The sequence below is a fragment of the Callithrix jacchus genome, chromosome 4 (assembly GCF_049354715.1).
Source record: "Callithrix jacchus isolate 240 chromosome 4, calJac240_pri, whole genome shotgun sequence".
In the NCBI taxonomy this organism is placed as follows: Eukaryota; Metazoa; Chordata; class Mammalia; order Primates; family Cebidae; genus Callithrix; species Callithrix jacchus.
The window spans coordinates 175,136,443-175,158,934 of record NC_133505.1 but is presented as its reverse complement, the minus strand read 5'-3'; the positions used below and the strand labels follow the sequence as shown (position 1 = coordinate 175,158,934).

The following is a 22,492-nucleotide window of genomic DNA, read 5'->3' as shown; positions in this document are numbered from 1 at the left end:
ATTACAGGTGTGAGCCACTGTACCTGGCCCTAAGTTACTGTTAAGTGTGAATAGCAGAAAGAGGTATTTCACTCCAATAATGCTTCAAGCCAAGTCCATAATCACAAGACACACATTTCATGGCAACAGGTAAATCTTGATCCTATTAGTGCTGTCATTACCATTTCTAGTTCCTGATTTCTCAATAGGAAATTGAGAACCTAGTTACTATTACAATGAACATGCACGTGCGCACACACACCCATACACATGCATGTGCACACGCACACACACCCATACACATGCATGCGCACACATACACACACCCATATGCATGCATGCACACAAGTACACACACCCCTATGCATGCGTGCACACATGTACACACACCCATACACACGTGCACACACGTACATACACCCATACACACGCGTGCACACACACCTCAGGGAGGTCTCAAGAGACGCCCCAAGTCCTTCCTATCTGCCAAGGCCGATGCCAAGCTCAATGAGCATGCCTAGAAGGGAATCCCACTCCCAGACACTGGGTGGACATGGGTGCATCTGACCAGACTGAACTCTGGGGCTTTTCTGTGAGGCCGGTCTCGCCACATTAGAGAGGAGATGCTGAAACCCAGAGAGGTAAAATGCATCGACCAGGATTGCACACTGGGAGCCGAGAACCAGCCCAGGGAGGCTCCGGAACCCGAAGGGGCAGAAAGGCCCTGGGGGATGGCGGCTCTCGGGAGGAGGAGCGAACACACACGTCTCTCCAGCCACTGTGCTCCTTTGTGCGGAAAAGATGGCTTCAGGGGCAGGCGGTGTCCTACCCACCTTCACGGTACACGTGGCCGACCACTCTCCCCGTCTCCTCCCCGTGCCCAACGTGGTCCCTCCTAAATCTGACTGGGAGAAGGATGCAGCTCTGCCCTCGGGGTCCAGAGTGGAGACACGGTCGCTCTCCTGGTTCTCACTCTGGAAGCCCCATCTGTGCGCCTGAGAGAGCTTCTGCCTGGAGCGGTTTCCCATGAGACGGCTTCTGAAGCCAGGTCCCTGTGTGATGGAGTATCCCCGGGGTGGGAGCGTTCACAGCTGTGTGCCCCTGGGCCCCTTCCACACGGCCAGCCTCAGAGATGCCCCAAAGGCCGGCAGCTCTGGAACTGAGTGTGCCTGTCGATCTGCGGGTGGCAGGAGGAGGCTGGAAATCACAGATCTGGACTAAACCCGGGCCTCAGCCACTTAGAGGTTGGGAAATGAACTTACCTATGAGACAGGCAGCTCCAAGTTCACAGGGCGAGTCTAGGAAGCGGCCTAGAGAATGCGTTAGAACACACAGTGCTTTGCCTGGTGCACCATAAGCAATTATACATGAAATAAATATGCATATCATGATGGCAACAACAGTTCTCCCAAGGAAAACCTCCATATCAGACCTCATGAGCTCAAGGATGAATCGAATGTCATTTATATTTAGAGAAGAAGTGAGGCAAAGGGCCCTCCTTTCATGCTGAGAGCTCAAGGCCTGTGGGCACATGTGTTGGTGCGTTTGCAAACCAGTGAGATAGGGCCTGCCTTTACTACTGTTCTCTGTACTTATGTTGAAAAGCTTCATTCTGATTAGTTAACCACAGTTTGATTGAATAGTGAAATCTGAGAAGCAAATATGATTGAAATAAAAACTTTTATAATTATGAAAGCTGGATACGTTCAGTTATACATAGTTTTGGTAGTTAATTTATGTTTTTAAACAATACACTTTTACAGTCTACACTTATGAGGTGGCATTTGCTTTAATTTAGTATTTTAATCTCTTCAAATGACCAAAAACTAATAACTTATGAATCTAATTGGTATCTTGATGTTTGTGTAATGACATATTTGAAAAACAGAATAAACAGGAAAAACTTAGAAATAAAAAAAGGATATACAATTTGTATCATTTTCCCCTAGGGAATGCGTTTTAGTATGATTTAAAGCAGAATCTAAAGATAATTATCTTTTGGCACTAATGTTAGTCTGTGCGATCAAACAAAAATTATCATCCCTAAATAAAGCATAGAAGTATTTCCACCGTGGGGCTCCAGAAACTGCAGGGGTCCTGAACATCAAGGACTCTTCCTGGACATTGAACAGAACTGTGTTTAATGGTTTAGGGAGGAAGACATTTTTCTCCCAAGCAGGGGGAGGGTTTTCACAGGATATACAATTTGTATCATTTTCCTCTGTGTTCTCTCCAGCTTACAAGCAAAACCTAACACGGTAAATGAAAAGGCAGCAGGGTCCTGGGGGCTTGGGCCTGGAGCACACTCCTGGGTTCGCCAAGATGCATTTCAGGGGCCTCAAAGAGCCCGGGTCTTTGGGAGAGCCTGGGAGGAGGCAGGAAGCAGAGGCTTCCAGCGCCCACGTGGGATGTGCAATACAGGAGATGAAGCATCGGGCTGCACCCTGCACCACCTGTGAGGCCGTGAGGAAGATTCCTGGGTGGGGAGGCGCAGGGATGCAGGGTGGGCCTGCCCAAGTACGCAGAGCCGGCCTCCCCTGAAAAGGGAATCATCACTCCTTCAACATGTGGGAGGAGAGGAGCCCACAGTTCCATGGAGCCAGCAGGGCAGGGGCGCAGGAAAGAGTCCTGCAGGCAGTCCCACCCCAGCCGGGAGATGCCGCTGAGCCCCCACCTGAGTCCCTCCTTCCCTCCTGCACAGCGGCAGAGCCCCGGGAACACTTCAACATCCCTAGCAGGGAGGGGGAGGCCTGGACTTGGGGGGGTTCCCCAGCCACAGTGGGTGACACACGGCCCCACCCCGGCTGAGACCCACATGGCACCGAGGCCACAGGCCAGCCTGTACCCCACTGTACTCAGAGGCCCTGACTTCAGCCTCTCCCTCGTCCACACAGTGTCCCCAGTGTATTTGGATCCGGACCACCCTGCTGGTAGGGGACCGCCCGGTGCTGACTCCACCTTAGGAGGACCACCGGGCTCAGGGCGGAGAGGGGTCCACCTCTCCAGGCCTATGCCCTTCCTCTAAATTGAAGGTGGTCCCCAGCGGCCACTCCTCCCTGCTGGCTGGGGGCGGGGGTGGGTCTTTGCCCATCTGAATCCAATCTGGCCTGAGTCTGAAGGAATTCAGCCTGAGCTACAGATCCCCATGTGGTTCACACCCCCCAAAAGGCAAGATTTGGGCTCCACAGTGCGTGCTATGAGCGGGACCTCTTAACATTGGCCCTGGACCCTGCACACATCCATCCCAAATCCCACAGAGGAGTGGGGTGCTGGCTGAGGGAGGAGGAGCCCCCCTGGGCTTGCTGATCCAGCACCCAGCCACCTTGTGTAGGTGACGACAGGAAGGTAAGGGCATCCCTGCTGGGCCCCTGGGGGGAAGCCTGGTGGGGTGGGAGCTGCTGGGCCCCTGGGGGGAAGCCTGGTGGGGTGGGAGCTGCTGGGCCCCTGGGGGGAAGCTTGGTGGGGTGGGAGCTGCTGGGCCCCTGGGGGGAAGCTTGGTGGGTGGGAGCTGCGTGCTGACACAGCCCTTACATCTTCCTCCTCAGCCTGGTCATGGGACCCCAGATATTTGACAGGTGGACACACAGCAGTGGGTGAATTTCTCACCATGTTGAACAGCTTACAGTATGTGTGTTTTTTTTTAATCTCCAATATGAAGTGCCTTTAACCACTTGGTCTCATCCTGGTTGGCTAGAGATTGCAGGCGCAGTGGAGACATGTGAGCAAAGAAGGAATCGTCCCGACCTGAGGGACAGGGCGAAGAGGAGGGGGAGCTGTGCTTAGAGGGGTGCGCTGTGCTGACGCTGTTATGAGCCAGGCCCACGTGGCGAAATCCCACTTCCACTCTTTCTCAGGCCCTGCTTCTGTTTTCATTTTCCACCAACATCACAGCAAAGGTCCTTTCAAAAATGCCAGCAAGACCTCGCGCCCCACGGGCGCACACGCTCCTCAGCGGGACGGACCCCAGCAGCAGACACCACCCGCCCCAGCATCTCGGTCAGGGTGAGACCCACCTCAGAACCAAATGAAGTTCCAAAAACACAGGATTTAGACTGTCCCCACGTGACAGAGCCCTGTGACGGCAGATGGCTCCATCAGGACTGGGTACTCAGTGCTAAGGAGAGCAACGGAACTCACCTTGTCAGCCACGGGCACCAAATCGCCTCAACTGCCAGCTGCCAGCTCCCAGGACTGTGTGTGTCCCACGCCTGGCCTTGTATTCTGGTAATCAGGGAAAGTCTTCCAGGACCCACTGCCCCAGAACGTCCTGTGCAGGCCTGAGACGGCGCTGCCTCCCTGTGCCCTCCCCAGCCCACCCCTGCCAGGTGCAGGCTGCCCAGGAGCCCAGCAGGACGCTTCTAACTTCCTAAGTACAAAAGTTTCCACAGCAGCTTCTTGAGGTTCTGCACCTATTTCTGGCTTCTTTCACGTTCTCGTCAGTGCTCCATGTAACAGTAGTGGGACACCCCAAGGGGTTAACTAATTGACGGAATTCGAGACAACTTTATCAGCATGACTTTAAGAAACCTGCAAACTTAAAACGAGATGGGGCTTATCTCGTTCACCGGTTTTGGGGGAGACTGTGGCACCTGAAAACAACGTGATGGCAGCCTCACTGTGTGTCAAAGACAGGGATACCTGGTGGGGAACGGGTACCACGTACAGCACATGCAGTTCAAACGTGCGTTTTAACCCACTCGTCCCATTGAATGATCCTCCCATCCATCCACATGAAAGATGTGGATACCTGTTTGGGGCCGGGCACAGTTCAAACGTGGGTTTTAACCAGCCCCTCCCTTTGAATAATCATCCTACCAGAATGTGACAGAGCTGGCCTTCCACCAGCTGTCTTCCCATTCTGTCTCAGCGTTCCTCCCCATGCGTCCCGTCACTATGGGAAATGGCCGAAAATGGCACCCATGATAAAGAAACCGTCCTGTGAGCCTGGGTCCCTTCTTGGCTTTGATATGCCACGATCACACGCCTTTTTCTCTAGAGGAGATGTTTTAGCACGAATGCGTTATGGAACCCTAAGCACCTGGGTGTTTGTCATTCATGAGTAGTGTTTGTTGTTTTGTGAAGATGTTAGTAGCTTGCTCAAGTGAAAAAAAGAAGTTACAGCCTCTGCTTCAATATGTTAGATTGGTTTAAAAAAAAAATCAGGCAGAGATCTAGAAAGTACTTAATATGCCAGTAGGGAAGAGTACTAATTTGGTTTACATTTGTTTAAATCTTACATAATTAAAAGACCGTATCTTACAAAATGTTTCATCTGATAAAATCTTTAACTACTTTATAAATCTTCTATGAAGAGTAATGAAACAAAGAGGATTTCAGACAGTAAAAGAATTAACAGAATTTTACATTGACAGGAAAACCTGAGCAATGCCCTTTAAAGTAACAAGTAACTTCAGATTATACTCATTTATTTAACATATATTGATTTACATGATGAAAGTGATGATTTTCTTATTAAATGAGAATATTTGATTGATATATTTATTGAATTTAAATCAAGATAAGTCTAATAGGCAACCTCTAGGGGTGCCTAGATTATCTCTTTTCCACTTATTTATCAATTTGGTTAGTTTGTTTCATTCAGTTTGTTCTTAAAAAAAAAAAAAGCAATGATACCACAATAAGGTCAGTGGAACACATGCTGGTACAACTCTTCATTAATTTAATAAGGATTTGTGTAGCTACTTTGTGCAAATTTTCAAGTGCGGTCACTCCCCCCTGCAGACCATCCTGGAGGGCAGTGAGAGGCTACAGTCAGTGGGCTCTCTGCTGGAGCCTGAGGTGAGCAACTGGAGGGTGGAGGGGAGGTCTTTCCCAGTCGAAATCCAATCTGACCTGGGTATGAAGGGATTCTGCCTGAGCTCAGATCCTGATGTGGTTCAAACCCCACTGGAGGCACAACTGTACTGTGCAGCTGCCATGTGCACATTTTCAGAGTAGAAGTATTTTATTTTCCTCCGTAAGAATAGTCTTTAAAAAAACTACTATCATTACATGCTCCAAAGCACATGTGACCACGTCTTCCCAGTGTGCCCTCAGGCATCTGGACTCATGATAACCATGCTCTATGTTTGTGGTAACAAAAGTCACTTTAGATTATTTTCACACAAATTCATGGGGGAAAATACTACTTTTAGCTGATATAAAGAAACATCAGAGAAAGAAAAAGCAATGCATTTTCCAACTGGCCCTTCTTAAAAAAGAACATGAAAAAGTACTGACAAGCTAGGTAAATTTTTTTAAATACCCGAATTATTATTGTCAAAATTGTTTACATTTTCTCAAATCAATGTCTATGTCTACCGAAGATGATTATAGTCAAAGTATATTTTAAAAATAAAAATTAAGTATAAATGACACTCTTCTGATATTTGAAATTTCAATTAACAGTGGTCATTATATACATATCCTATGATTGTCATTTCACTGTTAAAACTTAATAAATATTATTTTTAATGTCCTAAAATACCGACTAGGTGTTTCTTCAGACCCTCAGAGAGAACGTGTAGCTGGAACACTGATATTAAACATGAACATAGTCCAGTAACTTCACACCCCGTGTCTACAATTAACTCTGTGCCATCTTCTGTGCCCCACTCATCTCGGCTGACTTAAATCAAATTATAGCATAGGGTAACTCCTGTAAACTGGAATTTCCTAAAACATTATTTTCAGTCCCACTAAATGCCAAAAGCCTGCTCAGTTTTTACTGGTTAATTACAATTGGCAGGTCACTTGAAGTCTTGGAAATCTGCAAGTGGCAAATGAGAGGGGAGACACAGAAATGTTCTTCTTCCACAAGCTTCCATGAAGCTTAATCTGACAATGCCTTAAACGGTTACATTGGCTTAAAAAAAAAAAAAAAAAAGTGCATTTCCTAGCCTGTCACGGTGGCTCACACCTGTAATCCCTGCACCTCGGGAGGCCGAGGTGGGTGAATCACTTGAGGTCAGGAGTTTGAGACCAGCCTGGTCAACAGGGTGAACGGCTCTTCTCTACTAAATACAACAATTAGCTGGGTATGGTGGCAGGTGCCTGTAATCCCAGCTTCTTAGGAGGCTGAGGCAGGAGAATCGCTTGAACCCAGGAGGCAGAGGTTGCGGTGGGCCCAGATGGTACTGTTCCGCTCCAGCCTGGTGGCAGAGCAAGACTTTCTCGCTAAATAAATAAGCAAATAAAATAATGTATATTTCCACGAAAAGCATTTACAAGAATTGTACATTTGTTTTTCAAATTAAGTTTAGGCGTTAACATACTTATTCTCCTGTGGTTTTCAAGATCTGCCAGTGTACTAGTCCATTTTCATGCTGCTGTAAAGAGCTCCCCAAGACCGGGCTATTTATAAAGAATGAGGTTTAATGGACTCACAGGTCAGCATGGCTGGGGAGGCCACAAGAAACTCACCATCATGGCGGAAGGTGAAGTGAAGCAAGGCACCTTCTTCCCAAGGTGGCAGGAAGGAGACATGCCCAGCAAAGAGGTTAGGGCCCCTTATGAAACCATCAGATCTCGTGAGAACTCACTCCTACTGTGAGAACAGCAGGGGGATCTACCCTCATGATTCAATCACCTTCACCTGGTCTCTCCCTTGACACGTGCAGATTATGGAGATTATAATGCAAAATAAGATTTGGGTGGGGACAAAACGCCTAACCATACCAACCAGTAAACCTGAAACATACAGCGTTTTAAGTATAATCTCTCGTGTGCAAATTTGTATGAGACAGAAATAAATCAAATAAAATAACTTTTTAAAAACGGGGTAACAAAATTAAACAAAACCCAGTGTCAAAAGTTTACAAGACACATACAGAGATCAGTGTGTCCATACAATGGGATATTGTATGGAGAAATATCCGTAACAACGCTGTAACAAGCGTTTCTGAGGAAAATGTTATCAACAGGTGATAAATGTTCCTGCCATGTGTGCCTTTGGGGTTTGCGCTTCCTCATCTCAGCCCAGAAGGGGAAGCAGCAAGAAGACACCACACAGCTGACACTCAGGCTGGAGGCCGTGATTTCAGAGCACCATGGGGCAGCAGCCGCAGCCCGACCTGCGCTAGCTCACCTGGCATCGAATCGCACTAGCTCTGCAGGCGTCAGGGAGTGGACAGGACCGTCAGGGAGTGGACAGGACCTCCACAGACTCGCTGTGGGCTTCTGAGGGGGCTGCTGGCTTAGGGAGACCCAGGCATTTCCCTCAAGGGTCCTTCTTAGGTTGGGTGTGTAAGAGGCATGGGTGGGTGAAGGGAGAATCGAACCGCTCCTAGTATCCTGAACTTTAATAAACCTTCTGATTTTTTTGTAAGCAAAAGAATATATGGATGCATAAAGACAGACAGTTTTAAGGCGTAAACAGCCTCCGTGAACGTTTGCAACTTTTTCACCCAAAGCTGATGGTAGAAATTTGAAGCTGTTACTAATTCCGTGTTTACTCAGCAGCTGAATGACTTTAAACCTACACAGCTGCTTCCCTTCAATGAGAATCTGTGAAATCCTCATTTGAAAAGGCGACGAGACGCTGGCAAGCAATCAACTGAGAGCCTGAAGGAAACTACAGAGCAAATCCGTGCCCATGAAACAGTCAAAATCATTGACCCAAGATCAAGGAACCCATTGCTGGTCTTCAAAATGTTAAAACAGGCAGCGGTACAAGGCAGAAGGTCTCTCAAACACTGCTTTGTAGCAAACAAAATGCACATGATCGGGAGGATTTTAAATGAGCAAAGTGCTTTAACATCTCTGAAATTAAGTCAAAAGCAAACACTTATTAACAAACATCTCCATTTTTATACCTAAAGCTAGAGTTTGTTTGACATCTACAGAAAAATCTTCTAAAGAATTTAGAAAATTTAATTTTAAAATGCCAAGTTTTATGACATATGCTAGTGATCAAATCTTACGAATTCTCTTCACGGCTTAGTAACCAAGGGAAAATATTTTCAGTTGGCCCCTGAACAGCAGGTTTTTACGTCATGGGCCCACTGTTGCAAGGACGTTTCTTTCACCTCTGCCACTCTAGACAGAGGGCCAGCCCCTTCTCTGCTTCCTCCTCCTCAGCCCACTCAACATGAAAAGATGAGGAGGACGGAGATCGTTATGACGACCCATATCCACTTAATGAGCAGTAAATGTATTTTCTATTTCTTATGATTTCTAATCACGTTTTCTTTTCTGTTTTTGTAAAAATGCAGTATACAATACATATGACATACAAAATACATGTTAACTGCAGTATGCAATACATATGACATACAGAATACATGTTAACTACGGTATACAATACATATGATATACAAAATATATGTTAACTACTGTATTTTTGGTAAGGCTGCCAGTCTACAATAGGCTATTATAGTTAAGTTTGGGGGAGTTGAAAGTTAGACCTTTGTGCCAGGCTCCGCCCCGGCCCCCATGTCGTTCAAGGGTCAATTGTACTATACGCTTAACTCCATGAAAATAACACACGTTCTGGATCCAGTAAATCACTCGGTACAAAGTGACATCAGGCACCGTCTTACCTGAATTCTTATTGGTTTTGTTCTGCCGACTTTTAACCTGCTCGGTCCAAAGGGTGGGGTAACGTGACGCGATATCTGCGAACCAAAAGGAAGCAGTCAGCATCTTTAATTCATCCCGAAAGCGCAACGTCCTTTCGGATGTTACACAGTGCGGCAAGCAGTCCAAAAGCCAAAATGAATCAATAGAACACGTCGAGCATTTCAAAAGGAAGGGTTACAATGGTTATATGCATGAGACAAAAGGAAATCATAATATACATTTCAAAATATTTTTGGCGTTTTTTTCTCTATCCAAAAGTATATTAAAAGGTCTTTGGAGAATTCGCTGTGAAAGAATCAGGTTTTAGAAAAATGCCCAATGTACAAAGATATGTCGTTGTGTAGTTAAAATGGCTATTCATATAACATACAAGGTTGTCACCCAGTTAAAAGATTCAATACAAATGCAATATGTGAAATATCACTTTGGCCTAAAACTTTTCCAGAATACCCTTTTTGTGGTAATATTTAACAAATAAAATTGAATGGGCTGAGTGCAATGATTGCTCACACCTGCAATCCCAGCACTTCGGGAGGTCAAGGTGGGTGAAACACCTGAGGCCAGCTGTTCAAGATCAGCCTGGCCAACATAGTGAAACCCTGTCTCTACTAATATATATATTTAAAAAAACAGCTGGGCTTGGTGGCGCGCACCTGCAGTACAGGGTACTCGGGAGGCAGAGGCAGGAGAATCACTGAACCCAGGAGGCGGAGGTTGCAGTGAGCTGAGATCACTCCATTGCACTCCAGCCTGGGCAACGAGAGCAAAGCTTCGTCTCAAAAAAAAAGAAAACAAGAAAAAGGAATGTAGTGCAGGTCACAGTTAGTGTCAGGACACAGACCCTGAAGCCCCCTGGGTTTGAATGCCATTTGCTATTTACACCCGGTGGGCTCGAGGCAGTCATCTGCCTCTGCAGGACCGTCATCTGCGGAGGGGCTTCCGAAGGCTGGGACCGGGACGCACGGCTGCAGGGCACGCAGTGCGCAACACTCAGGACCATACGCGTCAGTCATTATTGTCATGTGCAAAGCATAATGCAGTTCTGTGCTCTAATGTTTGGCTAATTTATACATGTATTCCTTATGCTCTGCCTTTAAACTCAGGTCCCCTTTGACCTGGGAATTTTTTATACAATGCCAAGTACCTGAGGCAACGTATTAAAGGTAAAAATAGGAACTCATTCTCGTTATGATACTTGTAAAGACATGAAATGCCAACAGGGAAACGGTCACACATTTTACATTATCCAAACCGTGAAATGTCAACTTAGAAACGTGTGTTTAACGAAAGCCGCATGAGAATGCACTGTGCCAATACTGAAAATCCCTCACTCCAAATACATCAGGAAAAACTGAGGCTGGGCACGGCCAAACGCAGTCCGTTTCTGCTGTGGTTTGCTCTCTTATCCCTGTCTAAGGCGTACATAGTGATGCTTAGACACACAATTACACAGGGAATTATTTCTACAGCCAAGCCAGTTCACATTCCCGGCATCTCACGGTTACTGCACGGGTGGGTGGCTAGGACACGTGCATATGCGGTCCGCTGTTCCTGGTGCTGTGCGCTGGATGAGCGCACTTGTCCATCCCCCACACCTGCAGCTTTGCAGCCTCTGACCTCATCTCCCCGTTTTCTCCATCCCACCCTGCCCTTGGTGGCCACCTTTCTGCTTGCTGTTTCCTTCTTCTCACTGTTGGAGTTTTTAAAACAGATTCCACATACAAGTGAGATTATGTGGTCCTTTCTCTCTGCATCTGGCATGTTACAATCCATACTGAATAGAGCTGTAACAAGATGACTCGCCCCACTTCCCGGCTCCACACCGGCCCTCATGCAATCCCCGCCCAGGCTCACCTTCTTCATCTCCTTGAGGCTGAGTCTCCAGTGCCGGAGCTGCGGCATCATCTGAATTCAGAACGGAAAAGATTTGCAAGGAGACTACAATTATGAGAGTAAGTGACGTAAGTGCGCGTACGGGTGGATGCTAAGGTCTCAGCCCCCACAGATCAAACACAACAGCAACCCCACACAGACCCGACCCGACGCCGCGGCTGCCGCGGGGCTGAAGCTGCTTCACTGCTTGCAGGAGCTGCTACTTAAAATGCTCCAGGCTAGACGCTAACCTGACTTCCACGTGGAAAATACCCCATCAGTTCTAAACCATCAGGGCCAATCACAGGCCATCGGGCAGATGAGGAAGGAATCCAAATAATTAGAGCAAAGAAAGGCGGGCATTGGGAAAGAAAAAAATGTGAATTTGGGTCACTGGAGGTTACAGAAGAAGGCCTGGCAGGGACTGGGGTGAGCAGGGCCAGCATTCTTAACACACCCTCTGTCTTCACCAAGAGAAAGGCAGGATTGGCGCATCCTGGACCCTGCTATAGCTACACCCGCCTGTCTCCACTGCTGCCGTGGGATAATCTAAGTGAGGATGTGAGGGGCACGGGGTGGAGGGGACGGGGTGAAGTGATGGAGAAGGGAGGAAAGGGTGGGCTGGGGTGTCACAGGCCCCCGTACCACCCATGGACATGCATTTTCCAAGTGAATCTTCTGTATGTAATTAATTGACACACACACTTTGGGTTCCCTGGTAAAGCAGGAGGTTTTACGTGGCTCAGAGGCCTGGCAGGAGGGCAGGGCACGTGAGCCAGAACTCCTTCTCCAGACACTCAGGGCCCCAGCCCGGAAGGACCACAAGGCACTGCGGTGCTCTCAGGACCACACTTTTTTTTTTTTTTCACTGAAGCTTGCTCATGTCATTTTGTTAAATAGTAACTTTCAGATTGAGATTCAGGAAAAGGTGGCGAAGACGAGGCTATGGGGATAACTAAGTCACCTACTCCCCAGGGGTCTGAAGAACAAAGTTTCTCATGAGGCTTTTTCAGGGGAAAATCAAAGCAGATTGTCGAAAAAATCTAACGTTGAGCAATCTCTCAAAACAGTTTGCTAGCTATCAAAATACTGACAAAAACGTAACAACAGCTATTTGAAATATCCACATCTAACACTGATAATAACAATAAACTGGGAATATTTTGTGGTTGACTATTTTACAGTCTTCTTCCAAGAAAATAAAAGAAAATGGGAAACATATTTTAAACCCAAGAGCATAAAAAAGTCTTAAAAGGACATATTTGAAATTTTTTGGAATGAGGACAATCGAGTACATTATTCCTGTTGTGTATTTTTCCTGAGGCCTCACCAAGTCACCACTCTGGGGCCACCACCCATTCCCCCGTCACTGGGGCCAGGCCGGCCTGAGAGCTCAGCCTGGGTGGCACGCAGGGGGGGCAGGTGGGGCCTGAGGGCAGGGTGAGTGTCGTGGTCTACGCCCGATCTTCCTCCCAGCCCTGATTCTGGGCACCAGAGGCTGCTCCCCACCCTGCCCTGACCACGCTTTCCTCCTCAGCCGTGGGCACCCTCAGGCCCTACTCCATGCCCTGTCCCTCACAGACGGGGTGGCTCTGTCCCCACAGAACAAAGCCATTGGAAATAAAACAAGAATAAATAAAACACAAATCTCGAAGAGTTGTGCATTGGTCACTTTTCCCCATTGGTGTGGGAAGTGTCTCATCGTCTCACTTGCGTCTGGGAGCCAGCTCTGTTGCTTAATGGAGGTGTCCCCTCTACACCACGGGCCTGGGAGGGGGGCGTGTTCTTTCCTTAACTCACCCTCATGCCCATGTTCTAATTCCTCCAGATTTTTTTTTTACGGTGGGTACAATACATATCATAATGAGCGGGATTTGGCCCGCCGCCCAGAAGAAGACAGGCCTTTCGCCTCCTCCTCCTCCCCTTCCACACTGGATGAATCTTTCTAACCACGAGCATCGTCCCTTCTGTGCTCTGCAAATGTCAACACACCGACCCCATTATCTTATTCTCGCAGCTCACATCATTGCTCTACCAGCCTCACCCCTTCTTCTCCAAACGTACACCCTCTCCCCACCCAGTGTTCCCATTAGGCCTGTCATCGTTTTTCGGCTGGAAAAACAAGCTATTTTGTTTGACTGTGAGGCTTCCTCTGTCCCAGCTCACACCCATTACGTATTTCCCCTTCCAGGAAGCCGCTCCTCCCTCATCCTCGGAGGGTGCCCTCTGGACCTGTGCTGGCTTGCCCCCTCCTACATGTCTGTGTCCTAGTCATACAGCTCTCTCTGCAAAGGATCTTCCGGAGCAGGGACGGGCCCCACCGCAGTTCCACATATGCAGAAGGGATTGGTTGAATAAAACTTCAGTCTGTTTTTTTTTTGTTGTTGTTGTTTTGTGTGTGAGACATAGTCTCACTCTGTTGCCCAGGCTGGAGTGCAGTGGCTCAGTCTTGGCTCATTATAACCTCCACCTCCTGGGTTCAAGTGATTCTCCTGCCTCAGCCTCCTGAGTAGCTGGGATTATAGGCAGGTGCCACCACACCCAATTAATTTTTTTATTTTTAGTAGAGACAGGGTTCTACCATGTTGGCCAGGTTGGTCTCAAACTCCTAACCTCAGGTGATCTGCCTGCCTCGGCCCTGTCTTTATATTATTTTTGTTTGTTACTGGTTCATTACACTGTAACCTACCTTGCAAAAGAAAAGTCCCTAAAATTTTGGTACTAAAGTATTTTTTCTCGTCTTGAAAACCACCTCTGACTTGAAGGGCTGACATAAGAGAACAGAGGAAATATGTCCTGGTACATATTTAGCCAAGGCAATGGCAGGGAAGGGGATGGAGACTTTCCCAGGGGGTTGTGGTGGGCATGTGACAGCCCCCAAAACAGGACCCACAGGCTGCCATGTGATGCTTAAGGTTAAGGGTCCTACTGGGCTCTTGTTTGTACCAGTCTCAGGGGCAGCGATTGCTGTAGTTAGAAAAACTCTTCCTCTTCCTCTTTGTAGGGAGGAGTTGAGGCATCTTTATCAGGGTCTTCGATAATTGCAATGGTTTAGAATCCCACGTGGAGCTAAAATACTGAGCCTCAGCCCTCTCCACGGTCACAGACCAGGAGGCTCCAGCGGGTCCTAACCGTGTCTGCCAGTGGTCCCAACACCAGTGATCCCAGCAGGGCACAGGCCCAGCCCAGCTGGTGGTCGGGAGAGGAGAACGGCATTTGCTGACTGAATAAAGAGGCAGCAAACTGGTTTGGTTCTCATGATCATTACCAGGGGATGTTTACATTGTAACTCCAGAAGCTCATTCACAGGATGCATTAGTTAGATGTTACATATCATCATAGACATTTGTTTTAAGATAGTTACCTGTTTTTCCTGTGCCTTCACGTTGGGGTAACTTTTCATTTGTGGAACCTGAAAGAGGAAAGTAAGGAGTGAAACGAAATTATTTTTGACTAAATGGTCATCACGAATTAAGTTAAGCACATAGTTTTGCTCCACTTTGGTTCATTTGCAGTGCTTTGGCACATTCTAGTTAAATTCTATCAGCTGTCTAGTACCCTGACGGGACCCTGTCACCCAAAGTCACAGGCCCTGGACACAGAAACAAAAGACTAGTTTCTACTCCTGGTGCTAAGGGGTTGCACACGTATATAAGACCTTACAACCCGATATATCACCGTCTCTCCACCTGACAACTGTGTGTGAGACCCTAAACCTGATATATGACTGTCTCTCCACCTGACAAGTGTGTGTGAGACCCTAAAACCCGATATATGACCGTCTCTCCACCTGACAACTGTGTGTGAGACCCTAAAACCCGATATATGACCATCTCTCCACCTGACAAGGGTATGTGAGACCCTAAAACCCAATATATGACCATCTCTCCACCTGACAAGTGTATGTGAGACCCTAAACCCGATATATGACCGTCTCTCCACCTGACAAGTGTGTGTGAGACCCTAAACCCCGATATATTAGTCTCTTCACCTGAAAAATGTCATCACAACCATAACATAATGCCTATGTTGGAGTACTGAAGTGAAATAGGTAAAAAAAGGAAATGTTTTTAAAATCTTAAGACATTACGCAACCAAAGATGATTAAAAACCCAGATTTCAGCTTGATTCTGATGTGTAGAGGAGAATGGGGAGGAGCCACCTTTTTGCAGAGTATCGGAAATCCACTAACTCACGTGGGACCAAGTAATCTGTGACAGAGTTTGAACGTTTGCAGGATGCCAAAAGGTGTATATTACAAATATAAAGTGTAGTTCTTTCTCTTCCAACGGATTGAAGTCGCTACATGGGTCCACTTCCCCCCTCATCATTAGTATACCTACTCGAAAAAAAAATAAAAATATTCTTTTCAGAGTTTATTGGGAGTTGAATATTCTGTTCAGAATTAACTTGGAATTCCCATAGCCATATACATGCCCAGTAAAACTCCTCAGCAGAAATATTTTAGAACTTGAAATTATTTTTTTTCAATTTTGAATATGACAGAAATGCAGACAGACCAACATTCACGTCAAAAATATAGCTTATGATATTTTGAGGATGTTTTCTTATTTTTTGGAAATGCAATAGTAATATGGCAGGAAATTTACAAGCAATTCACTGGATGGCAGAGAAAATGGGTAACCTCGAGGCGCCATCATCCTGCAGCACTCTCACAGCACCGCTCAAGGTCATGGTGCCCAGGCACGCCGGAACACATGTCACTGGTTCCCATGAAGGGACACAGCACAGCCCTCCCAAGCCCTCTTCCATGACAGATACTCGTCAGGCAATGCTGACTTCAGGAAAGCTGCATGCGGATTTACACGGGGTGTTCTCAGTGGTTTCCCTCTCGCTGCATTATCTAAAAATAACAAAATAATGCATGTTTCGGAATTAGTGTCCCCAGGGGATAAAAAGGAACACAATTATTCTGGTTCATCTGTCTATGCACCATTTTTTAGGTGCTTCCTAAAGCCAGTCTTTCTTTCCCGGCTATTGCTGTTACCATTTGGTTACATGTTCCATTGATTCCAGCCTTGCGACGTAACCTTTTTCTTGGTGAGAATTCCCCAGGATACAAAGCCAGCCTCACTCTGCAGCCCCTCCCAAAGCGCTCAGAATCCTCCTTTCCTTGTTCCTCCCTTTCAGACCATCGCTTTACAAATCCAGATTTCTTAAAGAGCTTAAGCTTCTTAGTCATCGGTTTATTTTCAATCATGTGTTCCCGAAAGAGGCAAAAAGTATTTTCTGCTTTTGAAGGGAAGTGATAATATTTTGGTTACATTTTGGAATGTATCTGTGCAGGTTTTAATGTCATAAGGAAAATGTAAAGATGCTAAATAATGACTAGAATATCCTTCATGAGAGATTTTCTCCATTGAAATAAGAAACTATCTTGTACTGTACAGATAGAATGGTTCAAACTGCAGATTTAAAATTTGATGAGTGGCTGAGGCCAGAATCCAACATTGAAATGTTCTCTACCTCGACCCTCGGGCAGCAGCTGTCTCTGAGCCATCCAGCCAGGGGCTTTCTCATCCTTGCATTCAAGCAGTGTTTACTTAAATAAACCCACACAAAAATAATTCGATCTTGTTCTTCAAATGTATGAGATAGTTTTAAGACAGAACCAAGTGTCCCTTGATAACCTGCTCCATGATTCATGACTCAGATATTTTACAAGGCAGAGATTGGAGATCCCGAAAGTGCATTGACTTCACCTTCCAGCTGCCTTGGGACGAAAAGATGACTCCCAGCCCTCCTGCCCCACCTTCCTGCCAGAGCCTGGTCTCTAGGACGGACGGAGCCTGGCTTATCTCCACAGGCCAGCACAGCCTGCAAACACAAATCCAGGCCCGAGAAAGCAACTCTGAGGTTATCATGGCATTCTTCTGGAGATAAGGATTTGCTGCACTTCCAAGTGTTGATAACTAGCAAGGGGGCAGGCTGTCCTTGCAGAGGAAGGCTCTAGAAAGAAGGGCTGACTCACATGCAGCGTTTGCAGATGGTAAACACCTTTGTGAAGCCCGAGCTGGAGGCTAGATGTGAGGATGTGTGTACTGCTCAGACACGAAGAGCTCGCTAAGTGACCCGCCTCAGCCTCGCATTCCCAGGGACACGTCTGAATTTCTCCCATTTGTGAGATCCCATCCCATCTAAATGCTGTTCTAAAAGCAGTGGATTTTGGAGTAATTGGGGTATGAATCTCTGGTGGAAGAAACCATAGAGTACAGTGTGAGGAAACATCCCTGCTTTAAGGAGGACTAACAGCTATGAAGTCCTGTAGCTCAAAGCACTTGGTCCAAATCCAGCCACTCTCAGCCGTTAACAACTTGCTGCCAGAACAACCCAGTGGAGGGGGCGGTGTTTTGCTGATGGAGCCGTTTACCCAAGTTCCTTCATCCGTGCCAGGCGCCTTCAACACGTGAGTGAGGAGAGGGAGGTAGGTGGCACAGGTGCAAGGAGGGTGATGGGGCAGCTCCCTGCAGACAGTCCTCCTTCAGAGCAGCTAAATGAGCCAGGGGCTCACCCCTTCCAAGAGCTTCCCATCCCAGGGATGGGTTTACAGCATGAGATGCAGGAGGGGAGAGGAAAGGAAAGTGAACAGCAAGGGCTGCGTTCTTCTGTTCTGGGGGGGGCGTATCTGTGTTGCTGGACTTTTCTCAGGAGCTACCCCAAGGCTCCTGCCCGCTCATCCTCCCATCGGGACAGCCTGAGGGTGACAGGAAAGAGGGTGCCAATTTCTGAGGATGTGGCACAGCAGGGAGAAGACAGGGCGTGAGTGGCAGAATGCAGGGCCCTCCCTCCTGGCTCTGTGCCCTGACCAGGCACCTTTGCCTCTCAAAACCTCTGTTTCCTCATCTCTGGAGTGGGCAGTGTGGTGAAAACCCACCAAGCACAGCTGAATGGACCTAGCAGAGCAACCCGGATGCAGGCACGCAGGATGAGCAGTCACCAAAGACGTGTGTGTGTGCCCTGGGAAGGCCGCCTCTCCACGTGCTGAAGACCTGCCGTGTGCGCCATCAGAAGGCCACCTCTCCACGTGCTGAAGACCTGCTGTGTGCGCCATCAGAAGGCCACCTCTCCACGTGCTGAAGACCTGCCGTGTGCGCCATCAGAAGGCCACCTCTCCACGTGCTGAAGACCTGCCGTGTGCGCCATCAGAAGGCCACCTCTCCACGTGTTGAAGACCTGCCGTGTGCGCCATCAGAAGGCCACCTCTCCACGTGCTGAAGACCTGCCGTGTGCGCCATCAGAAGGCCGCCTCTCCACGTGTTGAAGACCTGCCGTGTGCCATCAGAAGGCCGCCTCTCCATGTGCTGAAGACCTGCCGTGTGCCATCAGAAGGCCACCTCTCCACGTGCTGAAGACCTGCCGTGTGCACCATCAGAAGGCCGCCTCTCCACATGTTGAAGACCTGCCATGTGCGCCATCAGAAGGCCACCTCTCCATGTGCTGAAGACCTGCCGTGTGCCATCAGAAGGCCGCCTCTCCAGGTGCTCTGCTGGATGTGCAGCTGGGGAAAGGTCCCCTCTGGAAGAGCCATGCTCCTCACTCAGACTGAGAGGCTAGAAACACAGCAGCCTCAGGGAGGGAACCAATCGGCCTGCACCCCTCAGGCCTGCACTGCCATCACCTTACGTGTGTGTTCATTCATTCTTGCGCTCACCCCTCACACACACCCGTCACGTGTCCACAGGCAAACAATGGTAGGGACACAGCACGCCACAGTTCAGTCCCGTTTGGGGAGGTGGGCATTAAACAGAAGTTACTCAGTGATTTCTACTGCACTAGTGTACACAGCTGATGTCTACATGGTTCTGACTGGGTGCCGGCCCCTGCTACGTCCTTCACAGGCTCGAAGTCATTCAGTGCAGACGGCAGCCCTGCGCACTGGGACTGCCATCATGCCCATCACACAGACGAGGAAGGTGAGGCCAGAGAGGTAAGAAACTGACCCAGGGCCACTTAGAAAGTGGCACAACCAGGACCAAGACCTGCGTCCTTAGCCCTCAGGAGAGCTGACTTTGAGCGGATCTCTCTGAGGAAGAGTGTAGGGGTGAGTAGGCACAGCCAGAAAAGAAGAGAGAGACGGAGACTCACCCTGCCCTGGCCAGCAGGTTTCATCAACTCCGACTCCAAGGCCATCTCCATGCCAGTGCCCAGACGGCTCCATCCCATGGCACCGTTCCATACAGCGCCCTTTTCTACCCTCCCACCGCCCCCTGGCCTGTTCATAACTGGGAAGGGTCCAGGTGTCTGAGATCAAATCATGCATCTGATGCCAACCAGAGCCTATAAGCCTCACTGTGGCCACAGGCTGGGGCCAAGTAGGACTTGCACACATTGCCTGTTGGGATCATTCTGGAGTGGGGATGGCGCGGTCCAGGCCCACAGTGCCCCCAGAGTACTGGCAGCCACGGGTCCCCAGTGACCACGTGAACATCCTAGGATCACGTGTTGAGACCATGATGGGTAGCCACCCTGTGGGCCCGTGTTTCTTTGGAATGAGGACCCTCACCTCCACCCAGGGCTGGGAGGGTGGGGCCAGCCACAAGCACCAGCGCTGCCTGAAACTCAGCAGGAAGCAAACTGGCCACACGGCAGACCTGCTGGGCCAGAAAGCCCTGGAGCCGGAGCAGCCTGGGCCTGTCAAGCCGTCCGAGTGAGGCCAGCGCGTGTGAAACTTCGAGCCAGAATCCAAACCAAACGGCCAGACTGCTGTGATGCTTCCTCCTGTGTCCACAGCATCACTGGCACAGCTCACCGGCCTCCCTCCGTCCACCCCTGACCCCAGCACCGCCTCCCTCCTGTCATCTCCCTCCAGCTCAACCTCAGTGTTTCTGTGGATGAAGAAACCAAACAGAACCCATTTGCTTTTGCTCAGTGAACCTTTCTGATATATACGGACTTGGAGGAGGGCTTCGGTGGACTCCATGGTACCAGCTTTGACACTTCGAGGGTCTTTTCCTTTCCTAGTGATTCTGCCTTCAAACAGCTGGGATTGCTGGTTCCAGGTGCATCCAGTAAAAAAAAATGTTCTGAATTTATTGCTTGCTGGGTTGAGACCCTCATTATGCAAAATCTGAGAATTTCCTTGTCTAAAATCACTAAAAAATGTAAATTATACGGTTTTTTGGTTACAGAAGTGGAGAGACTGTTTCTGCATACGTGTGTGTGTGTGTGTATATCTTCTGTGCATGCCGACTTCAGCGTCTTTGCCCGATGGCCTTCCGTTGTGGACTGTAACGTCTAGGTGCTCCTACTTCCACAGCAGGAGAAAACTCACTAGTGCAGCTGCGTCACTCTTACTAGACACCCACACCACATTGGAATAGCTTCATAAATCTTTTCAATATTTAACTTTTGTAACTGCATATAGTGAAAAAGGTGCCGTAAAATAATTAGCATTTGTCCAAAAAAGAATCAGAAGAAAAATTAATATACTTGTTTATATATATAATATCTCTCTGGAAGCACACACCCATTATTTTTAAATAGGGCCGTCTAAATTGGGGCCATTTTCTTCTAAAACCACTTGATTTCTTTGGGAGCATTTTATTAACTATTAGAAAATATGAGAGAAAAGCCACTCGTAGATGAGATACAGTAAGGGGCCATTTTGCAGGCTATTCTTCTAAACTCATGGGAGGTTCCACTATAAATCACCTGCCAAATTAAATGTGCACTGAAGTACCATAGAGGAGCAGATTCTAATAAAAACACAAGTCTTAAACACCAGAAAGTACTTTTTCCTGAGGTTAAAAGTGATAAAATCAGTTTTTTTCCTGAATAGAAAAATAGTTACACCAAAACACTGTGTATCTGATAGATTAGCTGTGAATAACTCAATACTAAGTCCAGCTTTAAAAAGAAAAGCGAAGCGGAGGAAGGGCTGGGCCTGGATGGGAGCTTCAGCCCCAAGAGCCTTTGGAAGCGTCACCCAGGCAGGACGAGGGCAGGGCACAGGGGAACTGACTCCCTCCAGGTCCGGTCCTGGCAGCAACAGGGGCCCCCCACTCTTCCCAAGCAGGCTTGAAGCCGCTTGACGACCCTACACCCTGTGGTCTTTCTCTTTCACATTTTACTTATTATGTTTTTAAATTTAGTATCATTTGAACACTTCCAGAACTTTCCACAATCTGAAACTTTTGTAACTGTTCGAGCTGTTTCACAAATCCTGTGCTGGCTGAATCAAATGACCATTTTATCTCGTCATGGATGTAAAATAAATGTCCTCCATACTAAAAACAAATGGTGTTTAAAGTTACTTGTTACAGAGTAAATGTAACATATTTTTCTCTGAAAAAAAATCATAAGTTTCTAATCGTTTTAAATTTTAAATTTTTGTAAAGCTGGGGGGGTCTCACTTGGTCGCACAGGCTGGTCTCAAACTCCTGGGCTCAGGTGATGCCCTGCCTCAGCCTCCCGTAGTGCTGGGATCGCAGGCATGAGCCTCCAGGCCCTGCCTACGAGTGTTTTAAATAGATAAGATTCAGATTTATACTTGCTGCCGGGGCAGTCTGACTGCCGAGTGGCCACCTCTCACTGCTCGCGTGGCCATCTGGAGAGAGACCTCCATCCCCAGTGCCTTTCCTACTTCTCCGGAAGGTCCTTTGTTTTTACATTTCCCTTTATGTTTCTTTCTATAGGTGTTGAAATATTTTACTTTAACAACTTTCACTTTTCAAAAAAAGACCTATGAGGGCTAAAGAAAGAGCCATTGTGAGGCGGAGACACACAGCGAGCTGCATTCTCTCCGAGGCGCCGGCTCGCTGGGTCAAGCAGAACCCCTCATGCCGGCGTTGGAAGAGTCCCTTTTCAGGCCCGCCGAGGCTGGCTTGCTGACCTCAGGATTTGGGAATCTAATTATTCTGGGTGATCCGTTCAAGCACCTCAGCTATGTAACTTAGTGCCAGAGAAATTCATAAGAAAAATTAAAAATCCAGTTAGCTTTTGCTTATGGAGTGATTTTTTCCCAAAGTCATTTCGGACGCTTCTGCAGACATGGAATTCCACCGTTTCAGATGGAGGCCGAGACTTTAGGCAGTGCGGAAAA

General features: G+C 47.9%; 1 protein-coding gene across 4 annotated transcripts in view; it reads right to left on the bottom strand.

Annotated features, from left to right (window-relative positions):
• SMOC2 (SPARC related modular calcium binding 2) overlaps positions 1–22,492 on the bottom strand; it is a 206,304-nt gene that overhangs the window by 94,993 nt on the left and 88,819 nt on the right. For 2 of the 4 annotated variants that reach the window (XM_035297215.3, XM_035297217.3), the window contains exons 5-7: positions 14,795–14,842; positions 11,413–11,496; positions 9,519–9,593 (exon numbers count right to left, since the gene is read on the bottom strand). In XM_035297215.3, coding sequence (XP_035153106.1) covers positions 9,519–9,593; positions 11,413–11,496; positions 14,795–14,842 — 207 coding nt within the window. The remainder of the gene's footprint in view (positions 1–9,518; positions 9,594–11,412; positions 11,497–14,794; positions 14,843–22,492) is intronic. The other 2 variants (XM_035297216.3, XM_078370874.1) reach the window with 1 other exon arrangement.